The sequence below is a fragment of the Tachysurus fulvidraco genome, chromosome 11 (genome assembly GCF_022655615.1).
Source record: "Tachysurus fulvidraco isolate hzauxx_2018 chromosome 11, HZAU_PFXX_2.0, whole genome shotgun sequence".
Classification (NCBI taxonomy): domain Eukaryota; kingdom Metazoa; phylum Chordata; class Actinopteri; order Siluriformes; family Bagridae; genus Tachysurus; species Tachysurus fulvidraco.
In genome coordinates, this window is record NC_062528.1 from 1,125,372 (window position 1) to 1,147,871 (window position 22,500).

Sequence of the window (22,500 nt, forward strand, 5' to 3'; positions counted from 1 at the left end):
TGTACACTATAATAGTGTTATAAAGTGAACACAGTGTACACTATAATAGTGTTATAATGTGAACAGAGTGTACACTATAATAGTGTTATAAAGTGAACACAGTGTACACTATAATAGTGTTATAATGTGAACAGAGTGTACACTATAATAGTGTTATAAAGTGAACACAGTGTACACTATAATAGTGTTATAAAGTGAACACAGTGTACACTATAATAGTGTTATAAAGTGAACAGAGTGTACACTATAATAGTGTTATAATGTGAACAGAGTGTACACTATAATAGTGTTATAATGTGAACAGAGTGTACACTATAATAGTGTTATAATGTGAACAGAGTGTACACTATAATAGTGTTATAAAGTGAACAGAGTGTACACTATAATAGTGTTATAATGTGAACACAGTGTACACTATAATAGTGTTATAAAGTGAACACAGTGTACACTATAATAGTGTTATAATGTGAACACAGTGTACACTATAATAGTGTTATAAAGTGAACACAGTGTACACTATAATAGTGTTATAAAGTGAACACAGTGTACACTATAATAGTGTTATAAAGTGAACACAGTGTACACTATAATAGTGTTATAACGTGAACACAGTGTACACTATAATAGTGTTATAACATGAACACAGTGTACACTATAATAGTGTTATAAAGTGAACACAGTGTACACTATAATAGTGTTATAAAGTGAACACAGTGTACACTATAATAGTGTTATAACATGAACACAGTGTACACTATAATAGTGTTATAAAGTGAACACAGTGTACACTATAATAGTGTTATAAAGTGAACACAGTGTACACTATAATAGTGTTATAACATGAACACAGTGTACACTATAATAGTGTTATAAAGTGAACACAGTGTACACTATAATAGTGTTATAAAGTGAACACAGTGTACACTATAATAGTGTTATAACGTGAACACAGTGTACACTATAATAGTGTTATAAAGTGAACACAGTGTACACTATAATAGTGTTATAACGTGAACACAGTGTACACTATAATAGTGTTATAACATGAACACAGTGTACACTATAATAGTGTTATAAAGTGAACACAGTGTACACTATAATAGTGTTATAAAGTGAACACAGTGTACACTATAATAGTGTTATAAAGTGAACAGAGTGTACACTATAATATTGTTATAAAGTGAACAGAGTGTACACTATAATAGTGTTATAACGTGAACACAGTGTACACTATAATAGTGTTATAACATGAACACAGTGTACACTATAATAGTGTTATAACATGAACACAGTGTACACTATAATAGTGTTATAAAGTGAACAGAGTGTACACTATAATAGTGTTGTAACATGAACACAGTGTACACTATAATAGTGTTATAACATGAACACAGTATACACTATAATAGTGTTATAACGTGAACACAGTGTACACTATAATAGTGTTATAAAGTGAACAGAGTGTACACTATAATAGTGTTATAAAGTGAACACAGTGTACACTATAATAGTGTTATAAAGTGAACAGAGTGTACACTATAATAGTGTTATAAAGTGAACAGAGTGTACACTATAATAGTGTTATAAAGTGAACAGAGTGTACACTATGCAGAAGGCAGCCATGGCATGTCCAAATATCCAGACACCGTTGTATAAACCCATGTTGTCAAAGTCAGCACTATGAGCGCTCATGTAAGTACAGATTACACACGTGGGAGGATCAGAATAATCGCACACACACGTGTATGAAGCGTGTGATCACACCTCAGTGGAGTTTATATCACTGCAGTGCATTTCATGTATAATCTGGGGATGAGTATTCAGGCACTATGAATAGCATGTGGATTAACCAGCACCTTCTGTGTACCTTCTGTGTTTCAGGCTAGAAATAAAAACATTTCTGAAGACCACATCATTCTCTGTGATTGTCCTCATCAAGAACAAAGGTGTGTTTAGGTCCTGCTAAAATATTTACCTGAACTACGATCTGATTAGAATAAGGCACAGGTTCTGAAACCTACGGAACCATCTGGAATAAGTGCATCTATTTTGATCAGCCAATGGAAACTAGATGATCTCCAGAACAGTATATCGTCCCACCCTTAGAGGCGGAGTCTCGCTCAACAGTCGTAGCTTGCTAGCAGTTAATATGGTGCCATGATTGAGACGAACATATTGGATTTTATTCGTACGGAACATCTGAAATGCTGTTGGTTGTTGGGAAGTTGCGTGTATGACTTTCTTGCACATCAATCCCAGCCTTGACCCCACCCCCAAACCCCCATGTTTAATAAATGACAGGAGGCAGATGAATCGTATTATTTCTGTTTCATTGAGTGTAAACATAAAGTGTCTCATACACAGACATATACATACATATACATACGTACATTACACAGTTTATTACCCAATAGGATTCAAGGGTCACCCTGAGCTCCGCCCACTACCAAGTGCTAGATTTAAGCCTTGTCCAATTTAATTGAAAGAGTCAGTAAGATGCTTTGATTCAGAGGATGAAAGAATGAACAGAAGAGTGTTCAGGAGGCATTCAGTGTGTGTGTGTGTGTGTGTGTGTGTGTGTGTGTGTGTGTGTGTGTGTGTGTGTGTGTGTGTGTGTGTGTGTGTGTGTGTGATCCACTCACTCCAATACAGATAAAGATGTTTATACTGAGAAGGATTAGAACTGGCTGCAAGGTTTGGCTCATGTTTCCATCAATCATCAACACACAGACAGAGACACACAGACAGAGAGACACAGACAGAAACACACAGACAGAGAGACACAGACAGAAACACACAGACAGAGACACACACGTCTCTTATCTTCACCAGAGATGGTGTGTGTGTGTGAATAAGTGGGAAAACGTTTAGAAAGGAAAAAGGACTACAGATATAAAATGTTTATAATACGTGTGTCGGGTCTTTCTGTACAAATGGCCACGCCTCCCAAACACAATGCATCGTAGGAAAAAGTGAGGTCCTCGTGTAGGCTGGAACAGAGCGAGGTGAAGCAGAGGTGATCCAATCAGGGCAGGGCAGGGCAGGGCAGGGCAGGGCAGGGCAGAAACAAACACAGCAGGCTGAAGCAGTGCTGAACCAATCGGCTCGTCTGAAGGTGACTCTGTTGAAGTCTGACCCACACTTGAAGCCCTGTGCACTGTAATGAAACACACACAGTGTTAGATACACCACAGAGAGAGAGAGAGAGAGAGAGAGAGAGAGAGAGAGAGAGAGAGAGAGAGAGAGAGAGAGAGAGAGAGAGAGAGAGAGAAAGAGAGAGAGAGAGAGAGAGGGTGTGCGGTCGTGGTTCAGGTCCAACGATGTGAACCGACCCAACCGCTGAAACTCACACACTGTACTCTCAGCACTACACACATACATACACACATACATACACACACACACACACACACACACACACACACACACACAGAATCAGAGATAAACACACATACGACACCAAGTCGGACAGACAAGCAAACATAAAAAGAAACATACAAGGATACAAACAAATAAAAAAAAAAATTCTGTCTTTGTCTAAAGGGAAGACAGAGAGACAGACATATTGAAAAAAGAGACTGACAGAGACCCACACAGATACCAAGGGAGACAGAAACAGAAAGACAGAAACAGTCAGAGAGAGACGAGTACACACACACACACACACACACACACACACACACACACACACACACACACACACACAGCAACACCAAGTCAGACAGACATCATAATGAAATAAACATACACAGGCATAAAAACAGAGACACACAAAGATACAAACAGACACAAACATGCAGTGTAACACAGACAGACAGACAGACAGACAGACAGACAGACAGACAGACAAGACACAGGCTGTAAGACACTAAAGAGAGCAGAAACACACAGGCAGATACACAGAAAACACACAGGATACAGAACAACAGAAACAGACAGGACACACAGACAGTAAGACATGACAAGGACGCAGACAGATAGGACACATGCAGTAAGACTGAAACAGAAATACACAGAGACAGGACACACAAAGAGACACAGACAGACACAGAGACAGGCACATAGAAAGTAAGACACAGATAGATGCAGACAGACAGGACACAGGTAGTAAGATAGACAGACAACAGAGGACATACAGACAAATACAGAGAGAAACACAGACAGACAATACAAAGACTGTAGGAAACACAGACAGGCCCATGCAGGTACACAAAGAGACAGAGACAACAGAAGTACACACACAGACAGACAGGACAAAAACAGTAAGACACAGACACAAAGAGACGCAGACAAAGACAGATAGAACCCCAAACCCTAACACAGGCAGAAAGACAGGCAGGACACATGCAGTAAAACACACAGGAAGACAGACAGAGACAACAGAAGTAGCACATACACAGACAAATACACAGAGGCAGACAGACAGGACACACAGACAAAACAGTCAGAGAGCCACACAAAAAGATTCAGACAGACAGGACACAGGCACTAAGACAAAGACAAATACAGATAGAGGCACAGGCAGACGCTGAGACACACAGGACACAGATAGTAAGATGTAAGACGTAAGACAGACAGACAACAGAAGAAGTACACATGGACAAAAAGACAGAGTGAGAGAGACAGACAGACAGACAGACTGAAACACAAAAAGACAAAAAGAGATGTGGACAAAAAGATGTAGACATACAGGACACACAGACAACAGGCAGATATACAGGACACAGTAAAAACACCCAGGGATAATAAAGAAGGCCTCAGATTGAAAACTGGAGATCATGAGCCACTCGTGCCTCAAAGCTTTGCCCTCTCGTGTGTGTGTGTGTGTGTGTGTGTGTGTGTTTTTGTCAGACGTATCCACTCTGTGCATCTGCCATCTCTCTCGCCAAACACAAACCGAGTAGAACGTCTTTTAATATCAGCCACCATGAAGCCCCAACACACACACCTAGAGCATGCTGGGATACACAGCAGGTGGGCTGGGAGGACCAGAGAAGCTCGAGGGGGTGGAGCTCGACTTCAGACCTTTTACAACTCATCATTGACCTTCTGTGTAAATAATTCTACTACAATTAACGCTAATGAAGACAGAAAATCCCCATACAGGTACACAAAGAGATGCAAACAGACAGACAACAGAAACACACACAGACAGTAAGACAGACAGAAGTTCAGACAGACAAACAGAAACACACACAGACAGACAGAGACAGAGTGAGAGACAAAAGAAGTAGTACACAGAGACAAATACAGAGAGCAACAGACAGGACACACAGACAGACAGGGCACACAGGACACAGGCAGTAAAACACACAGAAACACACAAAGAGACACAGACAAACAAGACACAGGCAGAAAGACAGACAGAAACAACAGACACAGACAGACAAGACCCTGTGTCTTGTAAGTGAGAGACAACAGACAGATAGACCCACAGACACAGACACAGTAAAACACACAGGGATAATAATAAAGATGCACAGAGCGACACACAGAGCGAGAGACACACACAGAGACACAGACACAGAAAGACAGACAGAGACTCAGACACTCAATAACAGTCAATTAGCGGATGATGCTGTAAATGTAATGGCATGGAACCTGTTCTTTACATTGTGCTTATAAAAGACACTAAGGAAATTGTTTGCCTGAGTAATTATCCAGCCTTCATACCCCACATCCATAGATTCCGGTTGCCTGGCAACAGTGTGAGTGGAAACGAGACTAAACTCTTACTGTAGCTATAAGATGTCTAGTCAAGGTGACACACTGTAATTACATCTAATAACATCTACCGCTAATTAAACACTAGTAGGTTCAACATAATGATGACATCATCACCTACCGAATGTCCCAGAAGCGCACTTTCTTATCGAAATGTCCGCTCATCACACACTGCTCCGTGCACACGATATCGTTACGACTAGAGCCCGCAAACACCGTCTTCATACCTGAGGGACAGAAACACACACCGGGTTCTGCTTTAAACCGACTTAGCATTAGCATTAGCATGAAGACAAGGGGAAAGACAGACAGACACAAGCAGAACACGTGTAGTGAGAGACAAACAGACAGACAGGGACAGAGACCACACACAGAGAATAGGACACAGGCAGTGTAGTGGACATTTTAAATGTGTTTATATGCTTTCATAGTAAATTTTGTGTGTCAGACTAGGGAGAGAGAGAACAGGAGGAAATGTCCCTACCATAAACATTCCATGTGTTAAAAAAGATGGGAACTTAGGAGAGGAGAGGAGAGGAGACAGGACAGGCAGTAAGACAGACAGAAACAATCAGCCGTACACACGGACAAATACATAGAGAGAGGAGCAGAGACACAGGACACACAGACACACAAAGAGACACAAGACACAGGCAGTAAGATAGACAGAGACCACAGAAGTACACACACAGATAGTAAGACGTGAGACAGACAGACAGACAACAGAAGTACACACAGACAAATAGACAGACAGACTGAAACACTCGCTCACTCACTCTCTCACTCATCTTCTACCGCTTATCCGAACTTCTCGGGTCACGGGGAGCCTGTGCCTATCTCAGGCGTCATCGGGCATCGAGGCAGGATACACCCTGGACGGAGTGCCAACCCATCACAGGGCACACACACTCTCATTCACTCACACACACTACGGACAATTTTCCAGAGATGCCAATCAACCTACCATGCATGTCTTTGGACCGGGGGAGGAAACCGGAGTACCCGGAGGAAACCCCCGAGGCACGGGGAGAACATGCAAACTCCACACACACAAGGTGGAGGTGGGAAGCGAACCCCGACCCTGGAGGTGTGAGGCAAACGTGCTACCCACTAAGCCAGACTGAAACACAAAAAGACAAAGAGATGTGGACAAAAAGATGTAGACATACAGGACACACAGACAACAGGCAGATATACAGGACACAGTAAAAACACCCAGGGGTAATAAAGAAGGTCTCAGATTGAAAACTGGAGATCATGAGCCACTCGTCCCTCAAAGCTTTGCCCTCTCGTGTGTTTGTGTGTGTGTGTGTGTGTGTGTGTGTGTGTGTGTGTGTGTGTGTGTGTGTGTGTGTGTGTGTGTGTGTGTGTGTGTGTGTGTGTTTTTGTCAGACGTATCCACTCTGTGCATCTGCCATCTCTCTCGCCAAACACACACCGAGTAGAACGTGTTTTAATATCTGCCACCATGAAGCCCCAACACACACACCTAGAGCATGCTGGGATACACAGCAGGTGGGCTGGGAGGACCAGAGAAGCTCGAGGGGGTGGAGCTCGACTTCAGACCTTTTACAACTCATCATTGACCTTCTGTGTAAATAATTCTACTACAATTAACGCTAATTCTACCTTCTACCTCATATTAGTGTGGAGAATTTTCCCACAATGCAATGCAGTCACACATTATTGGGAAACAGCACCATATTATATACAGGGATGACCTTTAACCTTTAAAAAAAAGATTTAGAAAAAATAACGCAGAAAAACGTTGATTAATTGAACTATGATTAAATGATGATATTTAATATGATAAACATTTCCAAGTAAATAAATACTATTTAATAATATATTATAAACTTGTTCACATAAAACTCTGAACTAAAAACTGATTAAAAGTGAAATTTAAAATATTTTGTTTCAGTGTTTTTACCTTTTATTTAAAAAAGACAAAATACTGAATCTAAAACAAAACAAGTCGTAGAACTAAACACACAACTGAAAAAACAGCTGCAACATAAAGTATCTTACAGACACATTAGTGATTAAAGGGAAAAGAAGAGGAAGAAGAAGAGGAAGAGGAAGAAGAAGAAGAAGAAGAAGAAGAAGAAAGAGAGAGAGAAAGTCAGCAGATTGTAAACATCAGAGATTCTCACCTGTGTTCTGTCTGAACTCCGTCTTCATGTCAGAACCCTGAACATCTAACCCTGAATTTAAGCCCTGAAGCCCCGCCTCTCTCTCTCACTCTGGCCAATCAGGTGCTAGCGTAACGATCCTCGTAGGATTCAGGAGACGTCCTTTATAACTTTAATACTTTTTATTTAAAACTGCTGATTTAAAGGACAGAATTTTAGTAAATAACAAAGTTAAAAAAAGTTGATTTTTATCCCTTTCTTATTACATTTAACAAATGATGTAACAGCCGCCTCTCTCTCTCTCTCTCTCTCTCTCTCTCTCTCTCTCTCTTCTCTCTCCTTTTTCTCTCACTTTTCTCTCTCCATTCAACTAATCTATTTGTCTTTCAATTTTTTTATATGTGGGAGTGAGCCGCTAAATAGGACGGGGGGGAGAGAGGGGGAGAGAGAGAGCGAGAGGAGAGAGAGGGGAGAGGGGAGAGAGCGAGAGAGAGAGAGAGGGGGAGAGAGAAAGGGGAGAGAGAAAAGGAAAGAGAGGGGGAGAGGAAAGGGGAGGGAGGGAGGGAGAGAGAGAAAGAGGAAGGGGGGGAGAGAGAGAGGGGGAGAGAGAGGAGAGGGGAAAGAGAGAGAGGAGAGGGGAGAGAGAGAGGAGAGGGGGAGAGAGGGAGAGGAGGAGAGAGAGAGAAAGAGAGGAGAGGGGAGAGAAAGGGAGGAGAGAGAGGAGAGAGATAAAAGAGGGAGAGAGAGAGGGAGAAGAGTGGGAGAGAGAGGAGAGGGGCGAGAGAGAGATAGCAGAGAGAGATATAGCTAGGCTGTGATGATATCTCTCTATCTCTCTATATCTATCTCTCTCTCTCTCACTATCTCTTTTTTATTTCTCTCTCTTCTCTTTTCTCTCTCCTCTCTCATCTTTAATCTCTCTCTCTCTCTCTTCTCTCTTCTCACGATGATCCCACTATCTTCAGCAGTAGATTTAGGGAGGTTTCACACTCTCACTGGTCTAGAGGAGAAATTTCATTACAAACTCTGCTCTATTACACAGGTGTCAATTTCTACCTGAACATCTGAAAGGTCACAGAATTAGACAAAGACTCCTATTAAGAGTTAATGCAGCCATTAAGCGCTCTGATGGTCCATCAGTAACTTCAGTGTGTGTGTGTGTGTGTGTGTGTGTGTGTGTGTGTGTTAGTGAATGAACAGATTATCACCCTTAACACAGCCCACATTCACACATTGGTCTTTAAATCTCTGACCTGGATTTGATGGTCCTTCACTAGTACTTTATAATCACATGTTAACATAAACAGAGAAATATAATATAATATATATATATAACACAAATGCTGAATAATTGGTCTTCAAGTCAAAACATTATTTCTACCATTTAAAAGTTTTTCTCTGGAGTTGATTAACCCTGTAAATCCCACCGTTGCAGAATTACATCACTTTTTTATAAAAGGCCTGTAAAAGTTTTTTTTCTCAAGACCACATTTACATAGTTAATGTTCTATTGTTTGTCCTCATAATGCTATTATACAGAAGGAGTGTTTACAGGTCCGGTCATCTGGCCATGATCTCACTACCTGTTGTAAACTTCACATCTCTCTTTTTTTGCATGACTGGATTTGTAAAGACTTTTTTCTGTTCATTACAATGTCTAGAAAACAATACATATTTAGTTATAATGGAAAACTCTTTATCTCTCTCTCTCCCTCTTTCTGTTTCTCTCAGAACACTGACTGTGAGGCCACAACGATATTAAAAAGGCTGATAAAATCAAGAATTTTAATTGATTTTAATTTTTACAAAAGTATAAACAATGTTGATGGTTTTAAATGTGTGTGGTGTCGGGAAAAGGCTTTGTGCTCTGTGGAGGAAGGAGAACTGAACTTTTCCCCAGAGTTCAACTGATCACCCATGTTTTAATCAATGTAGAAACCATCTTAACATCTGTATTTATTTATTAATTTGTTTGTTTGTTTGTTTGTTAAGTCACCATGAATTTTAATGATATGTGACTTGTGTAAAGTGTTGAAAAAGTCAAAAAAAGGTTTCTCTCTCTCTCTCTCTCCACTTTACTCTATCTGTTCCCTTTTCTTTCTCTCTCTCTCTCACTCACTCACACACACACACACACACACACACACACACACACACTTCCCTCTCCTTTTTCTCTCTCTCTCTTTTCTCTCTCCACTTCACTCTCTTTGTCTCTTTCCTTTTCTTTATCTCTTTATCTCTCTCCCTCTTTCTGTCTCTCTCTCCTTTTTCTCTCTCTTTTCTTGCTCCACTTCACTCTCTTTATCTCTCTCCCTCTTTCTGTTTTTCTACCTCTCTCTCTCTCTCTCTCTCTCAATTGGATTTAGAGCTTGTTAAGTCCATGCTGTAATTCTACAACATTGGGCCAGAGTGGTGTTTAAAATATCCTGTGCACCTAATCTACGTGTGTTTGTGTGTGTGTGTGTGTGTGAGTGAGTAATATGTTTGTTATAAGTTTATCTGTTATAATGTTTATAGTGTGTATGGAGGAACACACTGTAAGAGTGAGAAGGGAGTGTGTGTGTGTGTGTGACTGTGTGTGTGTGTGTGTGACTTCTGGTCATTAAAACAACCAGTTCATCACATTTAAACACTCAGGCGCATGAGAAGGTTACAGGATTCTCATAAACACACCGTTTCCAAGACGACTGCGTCTGGTTTTCTAGCTAATGCAAGATGGAGATGTCAGTGAACCTGGTGATGGTAATATTTATAGCAGTCTAATGGAATATTAACAAAACGAATGTGTAAGGAATAGAATAGTTCCTTCTGTTCTTGTTTACATCCAATTACTTGTTGTTTTTTTGTAAATATTTATTTATTTATATTTATTAACCTTTGTTTCTTCTCAACTAGTAAAATGCACCAACACACCAAGCCAAATTCCTGTACATGTAGAGAATACAGTAGCTGCTAATAAACCTGATTGTGATTCTGTCCATGTGCTGCTCAGGTGATGGACATTAATAGAATGAAAGTGCATTTAGACAACAACAACAACAACAACAACAACAACTGTCTGTAGTGGCTGTAACCCCACCCCCAAACCCCCATGTTTAATAAATGACAGGAGGCAGATGAATCGTATTATTTCTGTATCATTGAGTGTAAACATAAAGTGTCTCATACACAGACATATACATACATATACATACGTACATTACACAGTTCATTACCCAATAGGATTCAAGGGTCACCCTGAGCCCCGCCCACTACCAAGTGCTAGATTTAAACCTTGTCCATTTGAATTGAAAGAGTCAGTAAGATGCTTTGATTCAGAGGATGAAAGAATGAACAGAAGAGTGTTCAGGAGGCGTGCACTGTGTGTGTGTGTGTGTGTGTGTGTGTTTAATTAAGCCCTAATTAAAGTGCACTTCATTTTTAGGTTCATCATAATAATCATAAGACTTCATCATAAGCCACCCCCACTTCAGAATATTTAAGTTAAGCCACACCCACTCCAGTGTAAATATTAACTCACATTTGCTGTGTGTGTGTGTGTGTGTGTTCCACTCACTCCAATACAGATGAAGTAGACCAGAGCACAGTGTGTTTATACTGAGGTGAATTAATAGAATTTGGCTGCAAGGTTTGACTGAGGGACAAGGTTTGGCTGCAATCATCGTCATCATCATCATCATCATCACTACATAATATCCTGCTTCATTTCAGCAAAACATCACCTTTATAACATGTCAGTTCAGGTGTGTGTTGTTTTTGTACACATTGTTAAAGCCTTGTTGTGTTTAACTTCATTATAATATAATAGACCGAGACGATATATTATTACAGCAGAGGCTGTAAGCACCGATATTTAAATGACTTTGCTAATGAGAACTTGAGCTAATCGGAGGATCGGTCTGCTAACGCCAGCTTCGCTAATTTAAAGCGTCGATCGTACGTTAAAGGGTCGACGACGCTAAATAACGTTAGTGGGGATTCGACGGGATTTTGGAGCTGTGTCACTGCTGCGAACGCTAATGTCGACACTCATCTGAATTGTGCTTCAAGGCTTATTGGGGTCATGAGCTGATGCTCGTCCTACAAAACTCAGATGTTGTGATGACGTGCGGCTGCTGAAGTGACTGTGTGAAGTCGCAGAGCAGCGTTTTAGCTGAAAGAACGAATCTTCTGGAACATCATTAAGGAAAATAACAGATATTAATATTTGGTGATCATACAGACAGACAGACGGACGGACGGACAGAGAGACAAACATGTCTCTTATCTTCACCAGAGATGGTGTGTGTGTGTGTTTGTGTGTGTGAATAAGTGGGAAAACGTTTAGAAAGGAAAAAGGACTACGGATATAAAATGTTTATAATACGTGTGTTGGGTCTTTCTGTACAAATGGCCACGCCTCCCAAACACAATGCATCGTGGGAATTGTTGTACAAGTACGAGGGGGAAAAAGTGAGGTCCTCGTGTAGGCTGGGACAGAGCAAGGTGAAGCAGTGGTGATCCAATCAGGGCAGGGCAGGGCAGGGCAGGGCGGGGCAGAAACAAACACAGCAGGCTGAAGCAGTGCTGAACCAATCAGCTCCAGGCTGGAAGTGAGGCGATCAGGGCGTGGCATCAATCACACATCTGACCAGAGTACGGCTTTACTGCTCTTCTCCACACTGAGCACATAGGAACCGGATGGAGACCAGGACACTGCGTTAATGGAGGAGCTGTACGTGTAGGGATGGACGGAGACACACACACACACACACACACACACACACACACGAGAGAGTGAGTTCATTTAAATTCAGTACACTACTTGATTTCATAAGAATAGTAAGGAATAGAAAGGAACTGTAAGTGTGTGAGTGTGTGTGTGAGTGTGTGTGTGTGTGAGTGTGTGTGGGAACACACTTACCTGTGTCCTTTGTCTAGGGTTTTCTCCACTTTCCCTGATAGAACATTCCACACGTAAAGAACACCATCTGCTGAACCCCCAGCAACATAACTGCCATCAGGACTACACACACACACACACACACACACACACACACGTATGGTGAAAATGCACAATATAGACAAATCTGGGGAAAGTGCATGAACACACACACACCTGAAGGTGACTCTGTTGAAGTCTGACCCACACTTGAAGCCCTGTGCACTGTAATGAAACACACACAGTGTTAGATACACCACAGTGAGAGAGAAAGAGAGAGAGAGAGGGGGAGGGGGGGAGAGAAAGAGAGACAGTGTGTGAATACCTGAAGGTTTGTCTCACAGCGTTGTTGCGCAGGTCGATGATTTTGATGAGGTCGTCACGGGAACAGGTGAGCAGCTCTGTGCGGTCGTGGTTCAGGTCCAACGATGTGACCCGACCCAACAGCTCCAACTCACACACTGTACTCTCAGCACTACACACACACACACACACACACACACACACACAGTCAGACAGAGATAAAACACACACACATACACACAGTCAGACAGACAAGGATGAAACAAACATATAAAAAGAAACATACAAGGATACAAACTAATAAGATTTTTTTTTCTGTCTTTGTCTAGAGGAAGACAGAGAGACAGAGACCCACACACTGATACAGAGAGAAAAACAGACAGACAGGACACAGGGAGTGAGACACACAGAACAACAGAAATACACACAGAGATAACAGAGGTACAAAGACAAATCCTGGGAGAGACACAGACAGTAAGACACAAACAGACAGGACAGAAGCAGTAAAGACAGACAAATGAAATGTAAAGAAATAGAGAGAGAGGGACAGACAGACAGGTCACAGACAGTAAGACAGACAACAGACACAAAGACCCATACAGACACACAAAAACAGATATAGACAACAGAAATGCACAGACACACAAACAGAGACAGAGCAAGAGACACAGACACATGCAGAAGGACAGGACACAGTCAGTGCTCAGTACACAGACAGAGACAACAGACGTACACAGAAATACAGAAAAAGAGACAGACAGGACACTCAAAGAGAAGCAGACAGACAGAGACAACAGAAGTACACTCACAGACAGTAAGACACAGACAGACCCACGCAAACGCAGACAGACAGGACACAGACGGAGACAACCGAAGTACTCACACAGACAAATATGGAGAGGACACAGGCAGTACAACAGACACACAGAGGCAAACAAACAGACAGCGTGAGAGAGACAGACACACAAAGTAAGACACACAAAGAGACCTAGACAGACAGGACGCAGGGAGTTAGAGGTACACACAGACAAATACAGAGAGAGACACATGCGAACAAAGAGACGCAGACAGAAAGACACAGACAGACCCATACAGACAGAGACAACAGAAGTACACACAAAAATACAGAGAGAGACACAAAGACAGACAGAACAGAACCACACAAAGAGATGCAGACAGACAGGTCACAGACAGTACACACGCAGACAAATACAGAGAGAGACACAGACAGTAAGACAGACAGACAACAGAAGTAGTACACAGAAACACAGAGAGAGAGAGAGAGAGAGAGAGAGACAGACAGGTCACACAGACAAAACACAGGCAGTAAGACAGACAGAGACAACAGAAGTACACACAGAAACAGAGAGAGACAGACGGAAATACAGACAGGACACATGCAGTAAGACAACAGAAATACAGAGACAAAAACAGAGCGAGAAAGACAAAAAGAGACATCTACATCTAATAACATCCACCGCTAATTAAACATTAGTAGGTTCAACATAATGATGACATCATCACCTACCGAATGTCCCAGAAGCGCACTTTCTTATCGAAATGTCCGCTCATCACACACTGCTCCGTGCACACGATATCGTTACAACTAGAGCCCGCAAACACCGTCTTCATACCTGAGGGACAGAAACACACACCGGGTTCTGCTTTAAACCGACTTAGCATTAGCATTAGCATGAACACAAGGGGAAATCTGCTTCGTTATCGCTAACATCTGGTGATAACGTTAAGTGCTAAAATTAGCATTTAGCTAACGTGTTCTTACAGACTTTGCTTCGTAGGTCCCACAGTTTGAGCGTTCGGTCATAGCTGCCCGAGACGATGCGAGCGTTATCCAACAGGAACCGAGCAGAGAGAACCTTTCCACTGTGTCCTGTTAGTGTGTGCTGGGAACGAACACACACACACATGTTACAAACACACAGGTCACTCACACACACACACACACACACACACAAGTTGTTGAGGTCTCAGTTTGAGGGGAGATCAATAGCTCAGGTCTCCACATCCCTGTTGGATGCTGCTGTCATGTGTATCTGGTTTCTCTGACAAACACACTGAGAAGAGCATCCTTCAGTGTCCGCCATCCCCGTACCCCAACACACACCACTAGAGCATGCTGGGAAACACAGCTGAGGTGGCAATTGATGAAACAGATGGGGTGGAGCCCTTAGCTTCAGACCTTTTGGACCACATCACTGACCTTCACAATATATCACTGTTACATCATCTGCTAAGCTTCAGCAGAGGAATTGTAGTGTGTGTGTGTGTGTGTGTGTGTGTGTGTGTGTGTGTGTCTTACCCTTAGTCTGTAGTCGTCTACAGTCCAGATTCGGCTCGCAAAGTCATTAGATGCAGCCAACAGGTAAGAGCCCTGAGAAGGACAAATGCACATTAAAACAGTTTATAATATAATATAATATAATATAATATAATATAATATAATATAATATAATATAATATATTTTAAACTATTCATTTTGATTTGTTTGATTTTTTTAATCATGATTTTATCAGGTACTTCATATAGATCCATTCAACCAATTCAGTTTGATCGTTTGTCTGATTGATGCTTGATTCATTCATGTGACTCTGATTCATTCTGTTCATGAATAAAATTCACTTTTATATTATTTATTCATTTAAATAAATTAGTGGTGACCATTAACCAGAATGATTGCAGATGAACAGCTCTGATTGATAAAGGAGAGGAACTATTAATTAAAATCAGTTGAATTAAACTACTAGTTGATTCACGAGTCACACTATTTATTTGATTCTGATTCACTCTGATCATTAATTAGATATGCATTATTGATTCGTTATCTTATTTGTAAGACCAGATTAAGGAGCTGTCTGAATTATATATACAGATGTTAATTTAATTCATGTTGATAAATTAAATTGATTTATAATAATTTGTTTATTTGAGAAAATGATTAGATCCATACTGATTCACAGGAGTCATATTCATTTGATTCGTACAGATTGATTCATCCTGCTCATGATTTACTCACCGTGCTGTCAAACTCGATGCTGGTGATTCCAGCGTTACTGCCCATTAAAGCACCTTTATACTCACAGTGACCTACACACACACACACACACACACACACACACTGAACAGGTGTCCACTCTCCCTGAATATAACTCAGATTTGATGGGGCTAACCAGAGTGTAAAGTACCTGCAATAACTTCCCACAGTTTTACACGTCGGTCCATTCCTCCTGTAGCGAGCTGACGAGAGCCCGGACTGAACCTGACTGCGTTCACCTCGCCGTCGTGGGCGTCCTGTACACGTGTGTATGCACACACACACACACACGCAGAAAACGAGCGTTCGTTAGAATCAGAGCCAGATGTTCATTCTGCACAAATGATGTGAACTACAAAGGCACTAAATTTTAATTTAACCGAATGATTCAATCGATTCATATCGATTCATACTGAAAGCTTATGGTTCAGTTCATATGACTCATGCCAAATGATTCATTTGATTCACACTAATCGATAATAGTCAATAGTTTGATTCAATTTATTCTCATTCGTTTGATCGATTAACCGGTTTTACCGATCTTACTGGCTCACTGTGAACCAATATCAACTCATCTGATTCAAAACAATTGATTCAACTGATTCAATTGATCAAATTAACCGGTTTTACCGATCTTACTGGCTCACTGTGAAAAATATATCAATCAACTCATCTGATTCAAAACAATTGATTCAACTCTTTTCCCTCTTGATTCCTCTTTTCCCTCTTTCTGTTTGTCTCTCTCTCGCTCTCTTCTCTTTTCTCTCTCTCTCCCATTTTATTTTGATTCAATTATTGTTTATGCGTCGTCTCTTATCGAAGGTCTCAGATTGAAAACTGGAGATCATGAGCCACTCGTCCCTCAAAGCTTTGCCCTCTCGTGTGTGTGTGTGTGTGTGTGTGTGTGTGTGTGTGTGTGTGCATGTTTTTGTCAGACGTATCCAATCTGTGCATCTGCCGTCTCTCTCTCGCAAACACACACCGAGTAGAACGTCTTTCAATATCAGCCACCATGAAGCCCCAACACACACACCTAGAGCATGCTGGGATACACAGCAGGTGGGCTGGGAGGACCAGAGAAGCTCGAGGGGGTGGAGCTCGACTTCAGACCTTTTACAACTCATCATTGACCTTCTAATAAAACGCAGTCACACTTTGTTGGGAAACTGAAACCTTTAACAGGTTTAAAAAAGAAAACTCACAAAAATGTGGAGTGCAGTAGATGGGACACGGACGTCGGCGCACACACCAGAAGGAGTCTCTGGGTTGTCCGGGGGCGAGCCGTGGGAGTTCAGAGACCTTCGTCTGTTGACGCTAACACACGCGCGCGCACACACACACACACACACACAAGCGCACAGAGACACATACATGCATACTTTTGCATTTCTCACAAAATACACACCATCTGTCTCTCTTTCTCTCGCACACTTACCCAAAGATAGTGGAGATGGAATCTAGGAGATTACCAGGAGGAACCTGAGACGCTCGTTTACTGAGGACATGAATATAAAAGAAACGAACGACAGAGAAGGCAGAATAGACTGTTCATTCTCTGTGAATGAAGAGATGGTATTTCAGCATAAGAGAGGTGGAAAAAGCACGAGAGTCTCAGCAAGACATGGGGAAATGAATAAGGAAGGAAGAACGGACATGGGGGAGAGAGAGAGAGACAGTGAGAGAGAGGGGGAGCTGACAGAGGGGGAGAGAGAGAGAGAGAGAGACACACACACAGACACACAGAGAGCAAGAGAGAGAAAGAGAGAGAGAGAGACAGAGAGCAAGAGAGAGAGAGACACACAGAGAGCAAGAGAGAGAGAGAGACACACAGAGAGCGAGAGAGACAGAGAGACACAGAGAGCAAGAGAGAGAGAGAGGGTGAGAGACAGAGGGAGGGAGAGAGAGAGAGGGGGGAGAGCTGACAGAGGGAGAGAGAGAGAGAGAGAGAGAGAGAGAGAGAGAGAGTGAGAGAGGGGGGGGGAGCCAGACAGACTGTGAAACAAGGACAAAAAGACAGATGACTGACAGACAGAAAGCAAGACAGAGGGTGAAAATGTACAAACACGCCACACAGTTCAGAGTGTGTGTGTGATGAGTAGTGTGTGTGTGTGCGTGTGCGTGTGATGAGTAGTGTGTGTGTGCGTGTGCGTGTGATGAGTAGTGTGTGTGTGTGTGTATGCGTGTGATGAGTAGTGTGTGTGTGAGCATGCGTGTGATGAGTAGTGTGTGTGTGAGCGTGTGCGTGTGATGAGTAGTGTGTGTGTGTGCTGTTGATGAGTAGAGTGTGTGTCTGTGTGTGATGAGTAGTGTGTGTGTGTGATGAGTAGTGTGTGTGTGTGTGTGTGTGTGTGTGTGTGTGTGTGTGTGTGTGTGTGTGTGTGTGTGTGTGATGAGTAGTGTGTGTGTGTGTGTGTGTGAGATGAGTAGTGTGTGTGTGTGTGTGTGAGATGAGTAGTGTGTGTGTGTGTGTGTGTGTGTGAGATGAGTAGTGTGTGTGTGTGAGATGAGTAGTGAGTGTGTGTGAGATGAGTAGTGTGTGTGTGTGTGTGTGTGTGTGTGTGTGAGATGAGTAGTGTGTGTGTGTGTGTGTGTGAGATGAGTAGTGTGTGTGTGTGTGTGTGAGATGAGTAGTGTGTGTGTGAGACGAGTAGTGTGTGAGACGAGTAGTGTGTGAGATGAGTAGTGTGTGTGTGTGTGTGTGTGTGTGTGAGATGAGTAGTGTGTGTGTGTGTGTGTGTGTGTGAGATGAGTAGTGTGTGTGTGAGATGAGTAGTGTGTGTGTGAGACGAGTAGTGTGTGAGACGAGTAGTGTGTGAGACGAGTAGTGTGTGTGAGACGAGTAGTGTGTGTGTCAAAGTGTGCACCTGGGTGTTCGGCTCATTGGGTGACTGGGAGACGTCTCTCCTGTCCCTTTCCCCGTGTCCTCTGTAAGCACCTCAATGTCATCGTCTCTGAGCCAATCAGAGTACAGGATTATTATCCAATCAGATCACAGGGTCACACATCAGGTCACACACAGCCAATTCAACTGTTAACCAAAACACACCAGCACACACTCACAAATCGATAGGCAGCGGTTCTTTTGCAGCATCAGCCAGGTCTTTCTGTAGTTTCGCTTGTCTGCGCCTACACACACACACACACACACACACACACACACACACACACACACACACACACACACACACACACACACACAGTTGTTTAGTTTGAACACTTCACACAATAATCCCAGGTGTTAATGGTAAACTATTACGGGTTAAACTTGTTCACATAAAACACAGACGCTAGCGTAACGATCCTCGTGGGATTCAGGAGACGTCCTTTATAACTTTAATACCTTTTAAAGCTGCTGATTTAAAGGACCGGATTTTAGTAAATAAAGAATTTTAAAAAAAGTTACTTTTTATCCATTTCTAACTACATTTAAAAAATTATGTAACAGCCGCCTCTCTCTCTCTCTCTCTCTCTCTCTCCATTTCACTCTGTCTCTTCCGTTTTCTGTCTCTCTTTATCTCTCTCCCTCTTTCTGTTTGTCTCTCTCGTTCTCCCTCTTCTCTTCTCTCTCTCTCTCTTCACTTTTCTCTCTCTCTCTTCTCCTTCCTCCTTTCCCTCTCCCTCTCTCATCTTTAATCTCTCTCTTTTCTCACGATGATCCCACTATCTTCAGCAGTAGATTTCGGGAGGTTTCACACTCTCACTGGTCTAGAGGAGAAATTTCATTACAAACTCTGCTCTATTACACAGGTGTCAATTTCTACCTGAACATCTGAAAGGTCACAGAATTAGACAAAGACTCCTATTAAGAGTTAATGCAGCCATTAAGCGCTCTGATGGTCCATCAGTAACTTCAGTGTGTGTGTGTGTGTGTGTGTGTATGTGTGTGTGTGTGTGTTATTGAATGAACAGATTATCACCCTTAACACAACCCACATTCACACACATTCACAGCTGGACTTTAAATCTCTGACCTGGATGTGATGTTCCTTCACGTGTCACTGGGTTAATAAACTAACAGAAAGTGAATAAATTTGTTGTTTTTCTGTCAGAGTGCTGAATAAAGATCCCAGGTGAGCATCGAGGCTGATGTGAACGTGTGTGTGTGTGAGACAGAGAGAGAGCAGAGCTGACCTGCAGTCCTTCTCGTTCTCTGCGTTGAGACGATTAGCCTCTTGTGCCTTCTCGGCCATCCAGCGTGTGACGAGCTCCTGATTGTCCTCTGTGGTTTTGCGCAGTTTCTCCTCGAGAGCGCTGAAGGTGATCTGTAACGCGTCGTACTCGTCACGCAGCGTCTGGTTAGCTCGCTCCAGGTCTGATAGGCAGTTACGCAGCTCACGGCATTCGCCTTCCAGCTGGGAGATCTGCTGCTGGTACTCCAACATTCTGAGTGTATATATACACACACACACAAAAAAAAATTACACAGCTCTATTGAGCTTATTTATTAACAAGATACAAAAAAAATCCTAAGTGAACACACACACACACACACACACACACACACGACACTCACTTGGCCTCGTTGTTCTGTATTTCTTTGTCTTTCTGCTGTATCTGGTTATTCAACTCGATTACATTCTGGGCCAGCTAGAGAAACACACACACACACACACACACACACACACACACACACGCACGCACACGCACACACACACTTCAGATCGGGAAATCAGACACTCATTACTTATCATCCTCACCTGAAATAAAGAAAAAAATTAAAGAAAACAAAAGAAGAAGCTAAAGTTTCTTTACACTGCACTTTCACCCACAATGCAATCACCGGCCCTTTATGACCGGCTTGTGGTCTGCTGGAACAGATGAGAATATGACCTGGATTACACACAGTTTGATATACGAGAAAACCTCATTATGTTTAATGTGTTTATTGTTTTCACACTGAACGCATGTGTTTTATTTGAGGCTTCAGTAAATACCACATCACGTATTACAAGTAATAACCAGTGTAAATACTTTATAAATATCTCACAACCTGTTATATATCTCACAACCTCACCAACACAATATGTACGATGCACTAATTCCTGTTATCTCAGCTGATGATTGCTCCTTTATTTACAGTATGTGTAGCAAGTAAAGACTGTATGCTGTCTTTTTATAAACAGATTAGCACTGTTGTGAAAAGCAGCTTTTTTCAACTAAGATCAATTGCTAAAATCAAGAAGATGCTTTCTATGAAGGAGCTACAAACTGTAATTCACGCTTTTATAACCTCGAGATTGGATTACTGTAACTCTCTTTATTTTGGCTTGCCTAAATCATCTCTCGACCGTCTACAACTGGTACAAAATGCGGCAGTGAGATTACTGACTGGCACCAGAAAACGTGAGCACATTACCCAGTACGTGCCTCATTACACTGGCTCACGGTTAAGTTCCGTATTGGTTTTAAGATTTTACTTTATGTTTTTAAAGCTTTACATGGTTGTGCTCCCCAGTATATTTGTGACCTCCTCACTCCGTACCCTACCCCTAGACCTCTTCAGTCCTCTATTCAATTCCTTCTCTCGGTACCTCGTGCACATTTTAAAACTAAGGGCGATCGGGCTTTTGCTACGGCAGCTCCAAAGTTGTGGAACAATCTCCCTCTTCATTTAAGATCTGCTACCACTGTCTCATTGTTTAAATCCGCTTTAATAACCCAACTTTTACTCTGTATGTTGTAACTCTGTTTGACGGGGGTTTTTTTTGGATTGTGTTTTTACTTTTGCACTGTTCTTGTTTGTTTTTATTCGATGTACAGCACTTTGGCTGCAACGGCTGTTGTTTTTAAATGTGCTTTATAAATTAATAAACTAAACTACACTAAACTAGCATGTATATGTAATATTAATGTTTACTCTGCATGATAAATGGCTTTAGGGCTCTAAAGCAAAACTGGTTTGAGAACCACGGCTCTTCTCACAGGTAATGAGTGTGTGCTTTAGATTAGCTTTGCGTGTTTGTGTGTGTTTAGAGTTCTAACCTCGCCACGTTTTTTGTGCAGCTCGGTGAGCTCCTCTTGGTGTTTGATGCGCATCTGTGACATATCCTGCTGCAGCAGATCACAGCGACTCGACTCTGCCCCCGGGCTTCACACACACACACACACACACACACACACACACACACACACACACACGCACACACTCTTTGTATGTTATCACAACAAAAATACACCCATTACATGGCTTAACTGGAGATAACTGAATACAGAGGTCTAACCTGAGGTCGTGTCTGTTCTGTAGTTCATATTTATCTGGTTGTAGTCTCTCTGAGAGCACAACCTGTAGGTCTGACTTCTCCAACAACCTGTTATCTACAGAGAGAGAAAGAGAAAGAGAGAGAGAGACAGACAAAGAGAGAGAGAC

The 22,500-nt window shown here is 42.0% G+C and overlaps 1 protein-coding gene and 2 non-coding genes across 5 annotated transcripts in view; all 3 read right to left on the reverse strand.

Annotated features, from left to right (window-relative positions):
- Nucleotides 1-4,753: 4,753 nt before the first annotated feature.
- LOC113637964 lies at nt 4,754-5,047 on the reverse strand. The gene has a single exon (XR_003439485.2). It is a non-coding gene; the product is annotated as a small Cajal body-specific RNA 6 (non-coding RNA).
- A 5,928-nt stretch (nt 5,048-10,975) lies between these two features.
- atg16l1 (ATG16 autophagy related 16-like 1 (S. cerevisiae)) overlaps nt 10,976-22,500 on the reverse strand; it is a 12,868-nt gene continuing 1,343 nt past the window's right edge. The window contains exons 3-19 of one of the 3 annotated variants that reach the window (XM_027138791.2): nt 22,355-22,448; nt 22,116-22,221; nt 20,647-20,720; nt 20,265-20,516; nt 19,194-19,259; nt 18,998-19,084; nt 17,569-17,628; nt 17,336-17,438; nt 16,285-16,390; nt 16,116-16,186; nt 15,401-15,472; nt 14,864-14,984; nt 14,609-14,714; nt 13,103-13,252; nt 12,955-13,002; nt 12,760-12,861; nt 10,976-12,568 (exon numbers count right to left, since the gene is read on the reverse strand). In XM_027138791.2, coding sequence (XP_026994592.1) covers nt 12,475-12,568; nt 12,760-12,861; nt 12,955-13,002; nt 13,103-13,252; nt 14,609-14,714; nt 14,864-14,984; nt 15,401-15,472; nt 16,116-16,186; nt 16,285-16,390; nt 17,336-17,438; nt 17,569-17,628; nt 18,998-19,084; nt 19,194-19,259; nt 20,265-20,516; nt 20,647-20,720; nt 22,116-22,221; nt 22,355-22,448 — 1,712 coding nt within the window. In that variant the 3' untranslated portion in view covers nt 10,976-12,474. Of the gene's footprint in view, nt 12,569-12,759; nt 12,862-12,954; nt 13,003-13,102; nt 13,253-14,608; nt 14,715-14,863; nt 14,985-15,400; nt 15,473-16,115; nt 16,187-16,284; nt 16,391-17,335; nt 17,448-17,568; nt 17,629-18,997; nt 19,085-19,193; nt 19,260-20,264; nt 20,517-20,646; nt 20,721-22,115; nt 22,222-22,354; nt 22,449-22,500 lie in introns of all 3 variants that reach the window. The other 2 variants (XM_027138790.2, XM_027138792.2) reach the window with 2 other exon arrangements.
- LOC113637963 lies at nt 16,955-17,265 on the reverse strand. Its single transcript, XR_003439484.2, has one exon. It is a non-coding gene; the product is annotated as a small Cajal body-specific RNA 6 (non-coding RNA).